Below are 15,946 nucleotides of genomic sequence, written 5' to 3' on the forward strand. Positions count from 1 at the left end.
GACCCCTCGAGGATGTCACCCGGGGTGTGGGCACATCCAATACTCGCCAGTGGTCCCATCTCGGGGTGCTTCACATTCTTAATGTATCTCGGGGTGCTTCACATTCTTAATGTATCTCTCATACTCGGGTGAGTCAAGAGGCTTGCCACAAAACATTAGAAACCAAATTTGTGGCAAATTGGTAGTCAGGTGGGAGTGGCAGATAGGAGGTGGAGGCACAGGGAATCCCGGGCGGATGATCCCTTCAGGACAAGGGGTGTGAGTGGCGATACTGGGAAGGGAGAGGGTGAGTGGGTTGGAAAGAGGGAACCAATTACAAGGATCTACATGTGACCTCCTCCCTAGGGGATGGACAACAGAAAAGGGGGTGAAGGGAGACGCTGGACAGGGCAAGATATGACAAAATAATAATTTATAAATTATCAAGGGCTCATGAGGGAGTCGGGAGTGGGGAGGGAGGGGAAAAATGAGGACTTAATGTCAAGGGCTTAAGTGGAGAGCAAATGCTTTGAAAATGATGAGGGCAAAGAATGTACAGATGTGCTTCACACAATTGTTGTATGTATAGATGGTGATAAGAGTTGTATGAGTCCCTAATAAAATGTTTTTTAAAAAAAGAAAATGGGAAAACACAAGATAAGAAAAAGAAACCAAATTTGTGAAGCCCAAATCTCACGATGTGACGCTACACCGTGTCTCAAGGTGCCATCCAACTAAGTCTGTGCACACTGAAAATGGAGTTTCCATCTCTCTCATCTCACCAGCCCCACCCCCCACAGCCCCACCCAAAAATAATTCTGGGCTCTGATTGACACCGTGTCCAAACCAGCAGTGTGGATGTCCTTCAAGGGCTCAGATCATCTTCCTTTCAAATGTTCCCTGCATTCTGAGAGCAAAAAGAAGCCTGCCGGGGCAGTTCCAGGGCTGTAGAGAGGGCAGGGTTAGTTTTCCAATGAAATTCTCCCAGGACTGCCCTCACCACCCTGGAAGAAGGCGTAGGTGCTTGTCCAGGTGAAGGGAAACAACATTTCATTGGTACAACTTTCCTCAACTTGTTTCCACCAATGCAGCGTTCAATCATCCTGAAACATCTTCATAATAAAACTCAAAGCCAAACTCACTGCCATCGATCCGCTGTCAACCCGCAGTGATCCTGCAGGACAGAGCAGAACTGCCCCTGTGAGTTTCTGAGACGGTAACTGTTTCCTGGAGTAGAAAGCCCTATCTTTCTCCCTCGGAGCAGCTGGTGGTTTTGAACTGCTGACCTGGGGTTAGCAGCCCAGCATGTAGTCACCATGCCAACAAAGCTTGGCTCTTAAAAATAAGTGTCCTGATAAGACTGTAAATTGTGATGGGAGCAGAAGGCCACATCTTCCTCCCTGGAGGAGGCCAAGCCAGCAACCTTTCAGGTAGCAGCAGAGTGTTTGACAGCAGAATTGGGGGAGGCTTCAGCTGGATGGCTGAGGAACTTGGAAGGCGGGGTTGCGGCAGGTCCAAGAATGTGCTCTGATGTGGGATTGGGGGTGATGGTAAGAGGGCCCTTCCCATGAGTCAACTCTGGCTCATAGGAACCCTATAGGGCACCGTGAAGCTGTTTCCTAGGCCGTAATCTTCCTGCCTCATCTTTCTCTGTTGGAGTATATGGTGGATTTGAACTGCCCACCATTCAATTCGTGACCAAGTGCTTAACCAAGACACTTCCACAGCGCCTTCCAGATGATAGTCCCCAAACCAAAACACAAACTCGCCGCCATCGAGGCAATGCTGACTCACAGTGACCCGATACGACTGGGTAGAACTGCCCTTGTGAGGTTCTGAGACTATAACTCTTTATGGGAGTTGAAAGCCCAGCCTTTCTCCTGAGGAACAGCTGGTGGTTTTGAACTGCTGACCTTGTGATTAGCAGCCCAATGTGTAACCATAACGCCACCAGATGAGAGCAGAGGACATTAATTCTGTGACATTGCCTGGGGTTGAAAACTCTTCGCCAGAAGTGGGTGAGCTGATCCCCTAGCTGAAAATCCCCCACACCCAGGGTTGGCAAAAGGCCGGGTCCATTCTTTCTCCTCCTCTTCCTCTTCCCCCCACCGTCATGTCATTCTCTACTGATCTGCCTTGTTCTCCACTCCACCCTGCCGTCTTTTTCCTAGACGTATTCTTTCCCATCATCTCTCTCAATTCCAGCTCAGGAAAATGTGGAACTTCTGCATAATGACTCACATTGCATGCCAATGGCCAGTGATGGCTTTTAAGGCATCGAATAAGGGAAGGAAGGAAGGAAAGAAGGAAGGAAGGAAGGAAGGAAGGAAGGAAGGAAGGAAGGAAGGAAGGAAGGAAGGAAAGAAGGAAGGAAGGAAGGAAGGAAGGGAGGAATTAGGCCAAAGAACAAATCATCTGCTAGGAAAGGTGAGACTTCTCAAACAAGGATTGGCGAGGCCAGGCTGATTGTCTTGTACGCTGCAGCCATCAGGAGGTCCTAGGCTATGCTGCAATACCAGTCAGTCCTCAAACTCCAGTGACTTAAAACAGCAGAGATGGAGTTCTTGCTCAGACCCTCCAGCCATCAGGGTCACCTGGTGGCTCCTCTGGGAGCCATCGCTGTCCTCAGGCTGCACTCAGATGTCAAGGGTCAAAGCCATTTGGCCACCCTGACATTGGGGTGGGGAATGGTAACTCCCAGTCGGAGGAGAGAAGTGAGTGCTGGTGACCAGGGGTGCAATGTACCAGCTAGCCTTCCACCCAGGTGCAACCTCCACGCTGAACTGGGTGTTCTCAGAAGCTGTGCTGGCTTGGGCGAGTGCTCCTGGTGGGAGGACCCTCGTGGTGGGAGAGCTGCCCCTGCCTCCATGTACTCTGTGCAGCTCTGTTTACCCAGGGAGAGGTTCTGATTACCACACTCCTCCTTCCCACTGACAAGAGCAAGCCAGGAGCCGCAGCGCGATGGACTTGCTACAGGAAGATAAACTGTTCGTGGGAGGAAGGGAACATACGTGATGTCCCAGGGGGAAGCTAACGGGGGATGATCTTAGTCCCCACACCCCTACACCTCTCTCTCCATCCCTTTGTTACTGGCTGAGCTGCTGGTTTGGTGCTGGCCTTGTGCTGAACCTAGGACATAAGTCCCCCTGATGTGTGGTCCCTCAGCATCTCCATCTCAAAGAAATGGATGCCTTGAGCAGGGTCTTGGAGATTGACGTATTTTCGCAATGACCAAATAAGGACGCTCTTTACAATTTGCTGTGGAGTCTCCCGGTCCTGTCCTCTTTGTGGTACCTCTAGCTTCCACGACTAGCACCAGGGCTGCATCCCAGTCTGGCTCCTCAGAACTGGGACTTTCTCACTGGGATGGGGGTGGTAGTTATATAATCTGTTGTTAACTTGAGACTATTAAGAGCGAAGGGGTGCAGTTTAATCAGATCAGTCAGGTCAATTGCTACCTGTCAATAAGATCGCAACTTGATGGCCTCATTTGGAGGTGCTAAAGGGATAAATCATTTTCTGTAGGCAGGATACACACTCACTCCCTCTGAGACATTCCTGTTGACAAGCCACTTGGAGATGTGCTGGTAGCAGCCAGAGCCTTGGAGCTAGAGGATCCACGTGGAGACCCACACCAGTGCTAAAATACTTCCGCCACCAGTGGATCCACAAGACTTTCCACCCACTGGTCTGTGGTCTTCCTGCACTCAGTGCCATTGCATGCGCTGTGCGTCTGAAGAGGACTTTATGGATTGGTATAGGACATAAGGGCTAATATTAGACTTATAGACTTGATCTGAACTGAGCTGGGATGTTTTCTCAATATTCAATTGTTCTTGTCTATAAAGCTCTTTCCTATACACATATGAGTGTTTATGAATTTGTTTCTCTAGTCCACCCAGACTAACAGAGTTGGTATCACGGACCCCCCTAAAATCTTCTGGGCAGTGGGTGCAGCATGCAGCGCAGCTGGGCTTCTCCCGGTTTTAGGGAAGGGGAGTGAAGGCAGAGCAGGGGTCAGCTCATTCCACGGGTGGAGACAGAGCAGAAGATGGGAGAGGTCAAGGAGCCAGAGGTCGCGGTGGTGCTGGGATGGAGTGAAATCTGACTCAACTCCTGGTGGGATCGCTGCCTCACTCTTCAAATGAAGGGAAAGACATCTCCTGCCTGCTCGTGAATTGCAAATTTCCTCTCGAGTCCCATTGGGCAAAAGAAAGGAAGGGCAAGAAAACACGCTGGCGGATCACGCCAGCCATTGGACTTGTGGGTCCTGACTCCAGCAGCCCTCGGAGGTGTCAACCCATCCCCACGGGTGTCCCTGCGGTTGAAGGTGCTCCTCCATCACCAGGCTCCACTGGTTGTGACTCTGAGAGACTGCCTGTCTCAGGCTGGCCACTGGCCACACGGCCTCGCTTGGAGTTGCCATTGGCTTCCAAAATGCCCTGGTGGCCTAAAGCCAAAACACCCTCCGGTTAGCTGAAAGGTTGGTGGTTCCAACCCACCAGGGCCTCCATAGGAGAAAGCTGCTTCCAGAAGGACTGACAGCCCTGCAAACGTTATGGGGCCATTTTACTCTGTTACAAGAGGTCGCTATGAGTTTGGATCAATTCCACGGCAGCATATGTGATTTTCTGGGTCAGTTGCTGTTTAGTGGACCCCAACTCATGTCAATGCTACACACAAGTAAACTAAATTCCACCTTGATCCTGTATCTTCCACACGGTCCCCAGGAAGGGACTCTTGCCCTGATGGTATAGTGGGCTGTGTGTTGAGCTGCTAAAAACAAGGTCAGTGGTTCAAACACACCAACTGTCCTGTGAGAGAAAAATGAGGCTGTCTGCTCCTGAAATGAGCAGGGGTCCCCACGGGGGACCACTTTCCTTTGGGCACAGGGTCCCCGTGAGTCAGAATGGACTTGATGGTGGTGAATGGAATTGCTGAGGTTTTCATCCACTGGTTTTGCAAGATGACCCAGGTTTTATCCCATTCTGTCTCTGTCTAGGAGCTTCATTAAAACCCATTCGGTATCATAGCAACACGCAATCCTCCATGGACAGATGGGAGGCGATGGGGGCAATGGTGGCTGTGTGTGAGGGGAATTGGCTGGGTCAACCTCGTTCATGCTGGGTGAGCATTGTACCCTGGATTCACCACTTCCCAAGCTTCCTGGGATTTCAGTACGTTTCTCCACGCCAGAGGAGGTGCAGGAGGCTGGTGAAGAGCTGAAGTGTGAAGCCAGAACTAGGATTCTCCAAACTGCCTCCCCATTCCCACTGAACACTGCTGGGACCTGCTCTGCCAGCTGGAGGGACCGCGGGGGTGCAGTCAGCTCTGAGGTCCCCTGCAGACACTATCGACCACTGCCCGGCCCTGTACCAACCTCACATCTGTTGGTTGATGGTGAGGGTAGGACTTGCCTGAGTGTCTCCAGAGCCTGCCCTTTATCTCCCCACGTGCCTCTTCCTCTCTCTCCCCCCGCCCCCCCACCCCGACTTCTTGACTCTGCCCCTTTCTGGGTATCTGCCCCTCCTCTCTCCTCTGTGGTCCTTCCCTTTCTCTTGTCAACTTGTGACCAGGGTGAAGAAGAATGTTGGCATTCCAAAGGGTCATCTGGCCCAACCACCTACACGAGGCTCCCAAAGCTGAGTGCATTCACCGTGGGCACCCCAAGGAAGGCACAGGGAGGAGCCCTGAGCCCCGTGGCCAAATAGGGCTCCTCTTGCTGTCCCCTGACACTCTCACCACTCAAGGCAGACGTGAGGGCCCTGGCCTTCTTGCCACTGCCCTCCCGGCCATTCTCTTTCTCCCCACCTGATGTTTCTTCTCCTACCTAGGAGCTCAGCTAGGTCCAATACCCATCTTTGCCCAAATCAGAGAGCAGGACCAAACAGAACTCTTCACCTGAGGGCCAGACAGCCAAGGAGACTGAGAGCAGGGCTGGCAATCCGTGTGTCTTCTCCATAGCCGTCCCCCTGGACTGGCCTGCAGGCCTGTGTTGACAGGGACCCCAGGAGAGCGGCACAGAGCACCACCCTCCCCCTTGGCACAGCGCTGGAGATCTAAGTCTGGGGCATTTGACCAGGCCAGGAACCTCACTGCCTCCCTCCCACCCTCCCTCCTACCTAGAATCTCTTCAAGCTGCCACCTCCAGGGTCTGCTCCACGCATGAGGACACAGCCTCCCACTGAGGTGTCCCTGGTGCTAGAGCTGAGGCTTCCTGAAGCTGGAGAGGAGGAGCCGGTTCTCTGTGCCAAGAGACCACCCCCTTCCTGGGAAGCCAGCCTTCTCCTCCCCCCGCCCCGCCCCATGTCCAGAGAGAACGATACAACATCCCAAAAGGCATTTTTATTATTTTTTAATAAACTTTATTCTATATTACAAATAAGTTTTTTTTCTTCTTGTTGTTCTGAACTGCAAAATAGGAATGCCTTATATTTACATACACAGGTATACAATTAATTATAACAAAGGTACAGAGGCTTACCTTTACCAAGTTACAACTGGGCTCCAATTTAAATAGCAGGCTCCCGGGGCTTCCTAGCAGGCCCAGCGACCCTCGAGGACAGAGTAGAACTGATCTGAGGGCTTCCAAGGCTGACAAGCATTGCGGGAGCAGACGGCCAATCTTCCTCCCGGGGAGCAGCCATGGGTTCAACGTGCTGACCTTTGGGGTTCGCAGCCGAGCGCGGAACCACTTTACCACCTGGGCTCCTGCTTAAATAGCATAGTTTTCCATTTTTAAAACTTTTTTTGTCTTTGTAAATCTTTTTTTTAAAAAAAATTCTTACTAGGATATGCTTCTTCAAAAAGCAAAAACCAGAAGACCCTTCCTTCTACATCCGTTCCACCCACCCATCGTTGAGGCTCACGTTAACACTGGTGTCTACAGACAGGTTTTGCTTTGCTTCAACAGAGGGTCAGTGTTCAAGGTGGGAGCATTTCGGAAACAGTGGGGCAGGCCTGGAAGAGGATGGATGGAGCAGAGGGGCCCTGTCCCACTGCCCGCTTCAACTGCCGTTCTCTGCGTCTTCAAGACCCCTGCCTGTCTCTCCAGCCACTTCTTTATCTATTCCTCTGTCTCCTCCCACCTTGGAGTAGCACTAGAGACGGAAGTCTGGGTCATCTGACCGGGCCAGAAGCTTCCCTCCCTCCCTCCCTCACACCTAGGCTCACTGAGCCCTTGTCTGTGTGGTACCCTGGAGTTGCCGGTTGCTATGGTAACATGGGGGCAGGGGATGCTGCCAGAAGAGATGGGCCGGCCCATACCAGCTACAGTGGGGAGGAGGGCTGCTGCAGCCAACCCCTCCTTCCCATCTCCGGGCACTGGATGCCTTGTTCCTGGTCAGAGCAGCCTGTCCCTTAAGAAGTGGGGGCCCCGGCCTCCGGGGCACCTGGTGGGCCAGGGAGGGCCGTCCACTCACACACAGCCATTGGTTTCCAGATGGAAACGAGAGTCTCTGAGGTAAACTGGCTTTTTCTTTTTTAAAGAACGGAAGATTTCGCCGAGCCGACAAGCTGAGGGGCGCACCCCAAGGAAAGGGAGCGGAAAGACCCCACCAACCAGGACACCCATCGGACCCCATCTAGTTGGGCGCCTCGCCAGGAGGCCGGCCCATCCGGAGCCCCGGGGTCCCGGCATCTGACTTGCCCTGGCCACTGCTGTTTTACCGCAGCCTCTGTCTGGGGTTGTACCAGCGGAAGGGGGCGCTTCCAGAATGTGCTTGATTACTAGAGCAAAGCGGGTCGAGGAGTCCCGATACCAGAAAACGCACTGGGGCCGGGCGGGGGAGCCAAGCTGCAAGCTCAGGTTGGTTAGCTGGGTGAACCGGCTTAACTAGGTGCAGCAGGTCCGGTTCCTGGAGGGGAGGGGTCGCAACCCCCTCCTTCTCAGTCCCTCACAAGCTGTCCCTGGAACCTTGGGGGTGGGCGGGGGGCGGGGGGGCGGAGAGGCAGACAGAACCAGGATACGATTCTATAATTCCAGGAAAGTGGAGGGAAGTGGGGTCTGCCCGACCAAGGAGGCCAGGCCCACCCACCCCTCTATCTGCCAAGGCAGGCAGACTTTTTAAAAGTCCTTTTTGCTTGTTCATGAAGGGTTTTTGTTCCGTTCAGCTTTGTTGTTTCCTCTTTGGTCGTCACCCGGCACTGACGGAGCACTTTGACAACCACAGAATCCTGTGCCTATATTGCCCATCCTCCCCTAGCTACAAACAAACAAATATGAGTTCTCCCGGGATGGGGGGTGGGGACGGCTTTAAAATAAAACAAATGCCTCTCTCAGGGTCTCTGAGTAGTCTTTGCCGAGGGGAGTGTGTGGAAGTTCTGGCAGCCTCCGAGCACCTGGGCCAAAAGGGCCCAGGGCCACCCCAACCTCGAACTTAGGTGCTGGCGTCTCAGCTCTGCTATTCCTTGTAGAAGACTCAGCCCTAACAGCCCAGGCAGAAAGGACACCCCTCCCAGTGGGCCTCTACCCTTTTCTATAGCAGCCAGGGGAGGTCGCCCCCAGACCCCCTCTCCCTCTGGGGGTGTCATAGGGCAAGGTTTCTTTCTTCCCTAGGACTCAGATTTATACCCACACCCGGGGCCCCTCTCTGCATCCAAACACCCTACGGATAAATGAACAACTACAAAACTTCAAACCAACAGCCCACGTGTACAGTTCAAAAGGGGGGCTTGGTTGGGCTGGGGGGGTGTTCACTGAGGCCTGTTTGGAGAGTTGACAGCTGCAGGGGGGGAGGGGGTGGGCAAGAGGGATGGGGAAGACAGCCACATTTGGGAGGGGACACTCAGAAGCCAGACACGCAGTGTATGATAGAGTGGAGGAGGGCCCAGTCCAAGGACATTAATCCCAGCCCAGGACAGGAGAGGGCGCAGTCGGAGACCCTGCCTGCCAGTTCTTCCAGCAGTCCTGGACAGCCGACCTCAGGATTTAGCAACATGACGACCATCCATCTACATGGGCGTGTCTGGCCCTTGGTTCACCAGTGTCACCTGCATGGGGAAGATGCTGGCCTGGGGGACCCCCAGGTCATCCTCTGCCGCCACGCTTCAACACTGCAATTAAGGAAGAAGGCAAGACGATGTTTTCCTGAGGAAGGAACTGGCAGGGGACAGCTAGACATACACAGCGGCCTGTCTGCAGAGACTGAGATAGGCTGGCATTGCCTGACAGAGGGGGTGGCTCAGGGACAAAGCCCACATGGGAGACACTAGTCCTCGGGGCAAGGCCCTCCCACACCTGTTCTTTTTTATTGAGGCGGCTTCAAAGCCCCCCTCCCCACCTGCTGACTCTCAGCCCACCCTTTCCGGCATGCCAAAGCCCCACCGAATCCAGGCTCTTTGACCTCCTGGTGCCATTTTGACCCTGCTAGTTTCGAGGGAAAGAAGGGGTGCAGGGGGTGAATGGGAAGATGGCCTTTCCTCTTCTGCCTAGAACTCGAGAGTCAGATGAAGGTCCCACCTTGAGCAGATTGTAACCCTGCCAAATGGCCTTGACCTGAGGGGGTGGGGGGGTGTCGGGGATGGGTGGAGCAGTGAAGAGGCTGGTTTCACTTGCTGCTGCCTGGGGGAGGGCAGAGGCGACTCTGGTCTCTGGCCTGCAAACCAGAAGGGCTCTCCCTCCGGGGGTGTGGAAAGAAGATGTGGGGGCAGGACCCCACAAGCTCTGCATGTCTTTGCTTTTCAATGTATGGGCCACAAGAGCCCAACCCCAACAAATGGAAAACAAGCCCAAAGGAAGAGAGTTTTCAGGCCAGCCTGGCGGGGCTGCCCTGTTCTCTCACCATTCCCAAATGCAGCACCAGAAACCACCACCTGCCGCTCATGGCAAGGGTGCCCATCCTACCCCCCTGCCTGGGAGAAGCCAGGCGGGCAAGGAAAGCTGGCTCCCTCTGATTCTCCCTCCACTCCCTTCCAGCCACGTAGACCCCTCTTTGAGGTTTGAAAACAAAATGACTAAACATCGTGGGCAAAGTTCTGTACCGACAAAGTAACCACACTCCTCATCCCGTAAAAAACAAAGGCTTCCACACGACCCCAGCCATCCGCTTCTGCCGGTTCCCCTCTCACTGTGCAAAACTGAAAACATACAGCGAAACGCACGCACTCACACACACACCCACACACAGCTTTCTTTCGGCAAATCTGCGTTAAATACGTTTACGTCCCTTTGCCCTCTGACCCTTCCCCGTGTGCAAAAATCCCCCGTGTGGTGGGGCTGTGGGCACCCCACCCCAACAGCCTCCTCTCGGGCCAGCCAGGTCCTGTGGCTTTTTCTGGGGAAGGGGGGCAATCAAAGGACCAGGGAGAGAAACCCCAGGCTGCTCCACCTGCCGGCACCTTGACTTAGACTTTTCCTCTTGAGATACACCTTTTCCAAGTCCTCCAGTCTGGCTAGGTGGTTAGCATCTTTTCTACCATTGGTCCTGCCACTGGTGCCTAAGGTTGTCCTGCACCGGTCGGTCCCCACTGTCCCAGCCTTGGCAGGTGGACACCCTGATTTCCTGAGGACAGGTCACGTCTCCTTCCTCTCTGCCTCGTTCACCATCGGCATTTAAAAAAAAAACAAAAAAAACAAGGGAGGCAATGCCCTGAAGCTGCAGGATGAAAGAATGGATTCGAAGAAGGGGGGTAGAGAAGGGACCCTGGGACACGCCCCTCCACAGGAGCTGTCTGCCAATGCCCGGGGCACCCCGGGTGACAGACCCACGCACAAGTACACGGTGTATCCAGAGGGCCGGAGTGCTGAGCAAGCTCGGGTAGCCCCATGGCCTGGGCAGGCAACCCACGGCTCCTTCCAGGTTCCGAGAAGGGCTCGTTGGACTTAAGGGCCAGGACTAATGCTGATGTCTACTTGGATGTGAGATGACACTTCCGTGGTCCCTCGCAGGCAGCAGCAACTTGAGCTAGAGTGGGCTGCTGTGAAGAGATCCTTGGATGTGGCTGGAGACTGGCCCCAATGCTAAGTCCCTTCAAGACATGTGGGTCCCATGACTCTCCCTCGGCCATCTCTCACTTTGGCCCCTGTCCACCCAATCGACACCCAGAGCACACGAACACAGGGCCTGGCTGGTGGCAATGATGAAAAGGGGAGATGGATGAAGAGAGAAGAAATGGAGGCCAGGGTCAAGGTCAGTTGTCCGTCTCTCCTCTCCTCTCTGACCGGTCTTCCAGCTTGACTGTTGGGTTCCTGCTGATGGGACAAGCTGGCTGTGGAGGTCAGCTGGGATTCTGGACAGTCTCTCTGAGGCTGCCCTTGACTGTGTTTCCTTGGAGGGAGGAAGGGAGTGACTCCTAAGACCACTGAGTGCTGATGAGACCCCCTCCTGAGGGGCTGTGCCCGGGTAACCCAGGGACAGCAGCATCTGCATAGCAGAAGCTCCCACCTGGGCCCCCATCTTCCAAAGGGTGGTTAGGAAGGATGGGGCCCCAGACTTCTAGAGAGTGGTCAGGCAGGGGTGGCGGGGGTGGAGCCAGGGAGCGAGTTGGAGGTAGGAACTCCTGGACACACCCTGCCTGCTGTTCACATCGACCTTGAGGAAGAAGGGCAAGGAGGGTGGAGGGGCTGTCTCCGAGCAACGCCTGCAGCGCCAACAACAGATGGACCAGAGGATGGTGAGTGGGACTTGCTTGCACCTGGAGGTGAATGGCAAACAGGAGCTGCTTCCAAGGAAGACACACTTGTCCCCGCCCTTCCCCTGCAGGCCAGGGTCTCCCAGGATGGTATGTACTGCTGTCCTTCCATCTTCCCTCCAGCTGGTTCCCCACTGGCAAGGAGGAGCCTGGCCAGGCAGCTCCCTGTGGGCCCTGTGGGAGGCTCCAAGGTGATCGGGAAACCACAGCAGGTCAGTGATGTCATCCCAAGGGGCTCCCTATCCCATCCATACGCCATCGACACCACTCGGGTATGGCCTTTTTCTTCGCCCCGTGGCTAAGTGACTGTCCCATGGAGGGTCCTCTTGGAGATGGAGAAGCTGAAAGAGCAGGCTGGTGATGTCTTCCCAGAGAAGTTAATACTAAGCTCGTCACCCTGAGGCCAAGGAGCCCCACGGAGCAGCAGCACAGGCTTGCCCTGCCCCCTCGACTTCCCCCGAAGTGTGGGTGCTGCTGCTGACTTGGGGTCGGCCACGGGGTCTTCTTCTTGGTCCCTCGATGCAGGCCTGGCCAACCGGATGAGGCGAGGGTGGTGTGTGTCCACCGTTGAGCAGCTGAGAGAGGATGGCCCCAGGAGGAGGGAGAGACGGGTGGAGGCAGAGAGGACCGCGTTGCATGAGCCGGCGGGCCGGCGGTGCGGTGGGTGGGGGGCCCGTCGGAACTTGCACTTGGTAAAGATGATGACCTAGACTGAGGCACGGCTTGGTGTGTCCACCCCCAGGGCAGCCCTGGAGGGCGGTTCTCAGCTGTCTAAGCTCATGAGGGTTATGACTTGCTCTAGTTTGTAGGCCAGTTTCTGCTTCCCACACTGGTCGTCGTGGTCCAGGGGGCCCAGGATCTGTGGAAGGGTGAAGGACAAGGTCACTCAACCGAGTGTGTGTGTGTGTGTGTGTGTGTTTGCAGACACAGGCAGGGCTCCAGAATCCAGGTGCATATGCACAGGTAAAGGCTTAAGTAGGCAGCCTGCTCTGGGTAACAGGGATGGGGAGCGGCCGTGGACGGAACTGCGCCCCTCCATCCCCCGCCAACCTCTAGCACCCTCAAAGCTCAGTTAGGTCTTAACCTGCAGTACCTCGTTTGGAAGAGAGTTGTGATGATGTTTTTAGTTTTCAGTTAACACGAGTCACACACTGCATTTGGGGTGGGGTGGGTTCCTAACCCAAGAGGCGTGGGGTCTTTAAGAGACAGAAACAGAGTCCATGCCAGGACAATGGCAGAGACGGCAGTGATGTGTCTATAAGCCAACGCCTACCGAGAATGGCCAGCAACCACCGAAAGTTGTCAGAAGAGACGAAGGACCAGATATTCTCCCTAAGAAACAACAGGGCAGGTACCTAGCCTCCTCCTTGAACTGGGGGATGAGACAGTCCCCTCGTTTTGAGCCACTCAGTTTGTGATACTTTATGTCAGCCCTGGAGCACTAACATTGGGGGGTGGAGTGTAGAGAGGCACATGTATGTGCAGGACAACATGCAGGGACCCGTGTGTCAAAGAACACGGGGTGTAGACACTCATGGTCCTGGGTGGACCATGTGCGTGCTCTCCTGCCCACGAATGGCAGGTGGACTGAGACCTGGGCTTTGTTGCCACTGTAGGTTCATGGGTCAACATTCCAGAGCAACGTCAGCATGTTGCTTGGAGTCCACTGGGAATGGGATCTCACGGGTATTAAGAAATCCTGGGCCTCTTTCTAAACACAGGAAAAATCTCCCCTCCAGCTCATCAAGGCCTGAAATCACAGTAAGAAAGTTCCTGGCTTTAACTTTGCCCATGCCCACAAAGTAAAAAGCATTCCCAGTAGAAGAGAGCTAAGCCTTCCCTGGTCATTCACATCTGATCGGAAGGGCCGGCTGAAGCTTTGTCCAAGAGCCAGCCTTTGGCGGAGGACAGCCACGTAGAGTTGTTGGGGCGTGTGATGGAAAAGGCATTTGAATTTGGTTCAGACTCAAGAGCTACAGGTTTGAGTCTGGCTCCTCCCAGTTCTAGCTGGGTAAGGAGGTCTGAAATCTCTAGCAAGGGACAGGGTCACAGGTGCCCTGTGTGAGCGCCCTCCGTACCCCTGAGGAAGACCATGAGACAACACAGCGAGCAAGAGTTGATCCTGCTGCTGCTGGGAGCCTGGGGTGGCCCAGGAGGGAGTGAGCAGGACCTGACAGCTGCAGGGTCCCGGGCTCTGGGGTTCACGGCCTAGTCAATTTATTAGAAACTGGGGAAAGCAAAGTCTAGATGAGGCCTTCTACCCCTGTCAAGAGTTCCAGTCTCAGAAAGCACAGGAGCAGGTCTACCCTGTCCTAGAAGGTCACTATGAGTCCACATTGACTCCATGGCTGTGAATGAGTGAACAATCACCAAGTAGGAAGGTCGTGTCTATAGTGGCTTTTACTCCAGGGGAGGTTTTTAATTAGCCCCCCACCCCCCAAAAAATCACCTTTTCCACTCCACCTCCTCTTCACCTCACCCTCTATTTCCCTTTCCCTTCATGTCTCTGCCCCCATAGCTCCATCTAGGGCTCAGAAGGGCTGAGTACAGAGAATTCAATGCGAGGAATCAAGAAATAAAAGGGAGGGAACAGTAAAAGAGCAGAGCCTTGGGGACAGAGTGGTGACAAGTTGCTTCAAGGTCGGCAGTTCGAAACTGCCAGCCGCTGCTCGGTGGAAGAAAGCCCAGATGGGCTTCCTACTCCCGTAAAGAGCTGCAGTCTGGGAAACCCACGGGGTGGGGAGGGGGGCGGGTAAGTCTCTCTTGCCCTCCAGAGTAGCTGTGGATTGGCATTGCCTCGAAGGTGGAGAGTTTAGTTTCGGTCCACCCCCCTCCCCCGCCTTCTCCACTGCCCTCTTCACCCCACACCCCACTAACATCCAGAAGCACTTGATTAAAGAGCCTTGTATCGGAGGACCAGAGCAGTAGAAGAGAGGCAGCCCTGAAGGAGGGGGAGAGAGGAAGCAGGAGAACAGAAGAGGGACCGACAGATCTTGGTCTGTGCGTCCCTGGAGAGCGGGGCTTGGTGCAGTGGGCCACTCCCGTGGTCCTGGCGGAAGCAGATGCGCCAGCTGTGGACAGGGCCTCCTCCCCAGCCCCTGGCTGGTCCCTCCCAGCAGGCCCAGTGAGGGTGGGGGCTCACCTCCTCGCTGTACTTGCCCACGTAGGAGAAGATCTCAGCCAGGGCACTCATGGTGTTGAACTCGTTCATGTGCATGCGGGACTGCTCAGCCAGGTAGGCGTTCATGTCCTGGTCACTGATGGCTGGCATCTTGCCGATGTCCGAGTAGTACCTGGAGGGCAGGTGTAGGGAGAGACAGAGTTGGAAGCCACAGCTCTGCTTGGGGGAGGGGGAAAAGGGGGGATCGCGGGCCAACGTGTCCCCTTGAGCTTGTGGATGTCCCCACTGACTGTGGGGAGCTGGGGACCAGAGGCGATCTCTCTCCAGAGACTTTGAAGGCAAGGATTGGGAGTTACAGACCTGGGTTTGCAGGAGCCCCATCCCCTGGGGTCCCCGCCTCACTCCCATCTCCATAGTGTGGAAGCCACAGGAAGTTCCCTGTAGTGCTCTGGGGTGCTGGGCTCCCTCCTGAGGTGGTTAGATGGGAGGGGTGGGGGCTGAGCTGCTGGGGGAGAAGCTGGCAGAAGACAATCAGTCACTGTCACTTGCAGCTGTGCACGGCTGTCAACTGGTTAATGAGATGCCAGCACTTGCATGCTTAATTTCTGCAATTTGACATTTTAGGCACCAAACCCCAACTCCCCACACCAGGAGGAGCTGTGTGGCTTTCTGATGAGGGAGGCAGAGGACCCAGGACCCCAACGATAGCCCTTGTCCCTGCCTCTGGTGCGCCCAGACGGCTGCCGGGCCGCCGAAGACAGACCTCCAAATGAAGATGCTAACCCAGCCCGCTGCCACCGAGCCGATGCCAACCCTTAGTGGCCTGAGGGTACAGACTAGAGCTGCCCTAGAGGGTTTGCAAGGCTGAACTCCCTAGAGAGGCAGACAGCCTATCTTTCTCCCTCCGAGAGGCTGGCGGATCGGAACCTCTGACCATACAGTTAGCAGCAAGCAGTGTGCTGAAGGACTAACCGTGCCCCAGGACTCCCCGTCAAAGTGACCAAGAGGCTTCGGGAGAGTAGAAGGCCACCAACCCTGGAGTCCGGGCAGTGGCCTCGCCCAGGCCATCCAGAAAGTGAGAGTTAGAATCCAGACCAGGGCAGGTGGGGCAGTGGAGGCCCAGGCTGCGGCAGATGGAACAGCGAGGGCATAGGGCTCAAGGGGGCCTCACTCAAGAGCAGGTGAGAACCCAGAACCCATGGCCGGATCCCACAC

At 55.0% G+C, this 15,946-nt stretch overlaps 1 protein-coding gene across 1 annotated transcript in view; it reads right to left on the reverse strand.

The window, feature by feature from the left end:
- Nucleotides 1–6,329: 6,329 nt before the first annotated feature.
- Nucleotides 6,330–15,946, reverse strand: part of PLXNA4 (plexin A4) — a 457,211-nt gene continuing 447,594 nt past the window's right edge. Inside the window, exons 31-32 of the mRNA XM_075558680.1 lie at nucleotides 14,753–14,903; nucleotides 6,330–12,469 (exon numbers count right to left, since the gene is read on the reverse strand). Coding sequence (XP_075414795.1) covers nucleotides 12,374–12,469; nucleotides 14,753–14,903 — 247 coding nt within the window. The 3' untranslated portion in view covers nucleotides 6,330–12,373. The remainder of the gene's footprint in view (nucleotides 12,470–14,752; nucleotides 14,904–15,946) is intronic.

Source organism: Tenrec ecaudatus, chromosome 9 (genome assembly GCF_050624435.1).
Source record: "Tenrec ecaudatus isolate mTenEca1 chromosome 9, mTenEca1.hap1, whole genome shotgun sequence".
Taxonomy (NCBI): Eukaryota; Metazoa; Chordata; class Mammalia; order Afrosoricida; family Tenrecidae; genus Tenrec; species Tenrec ecaudatus.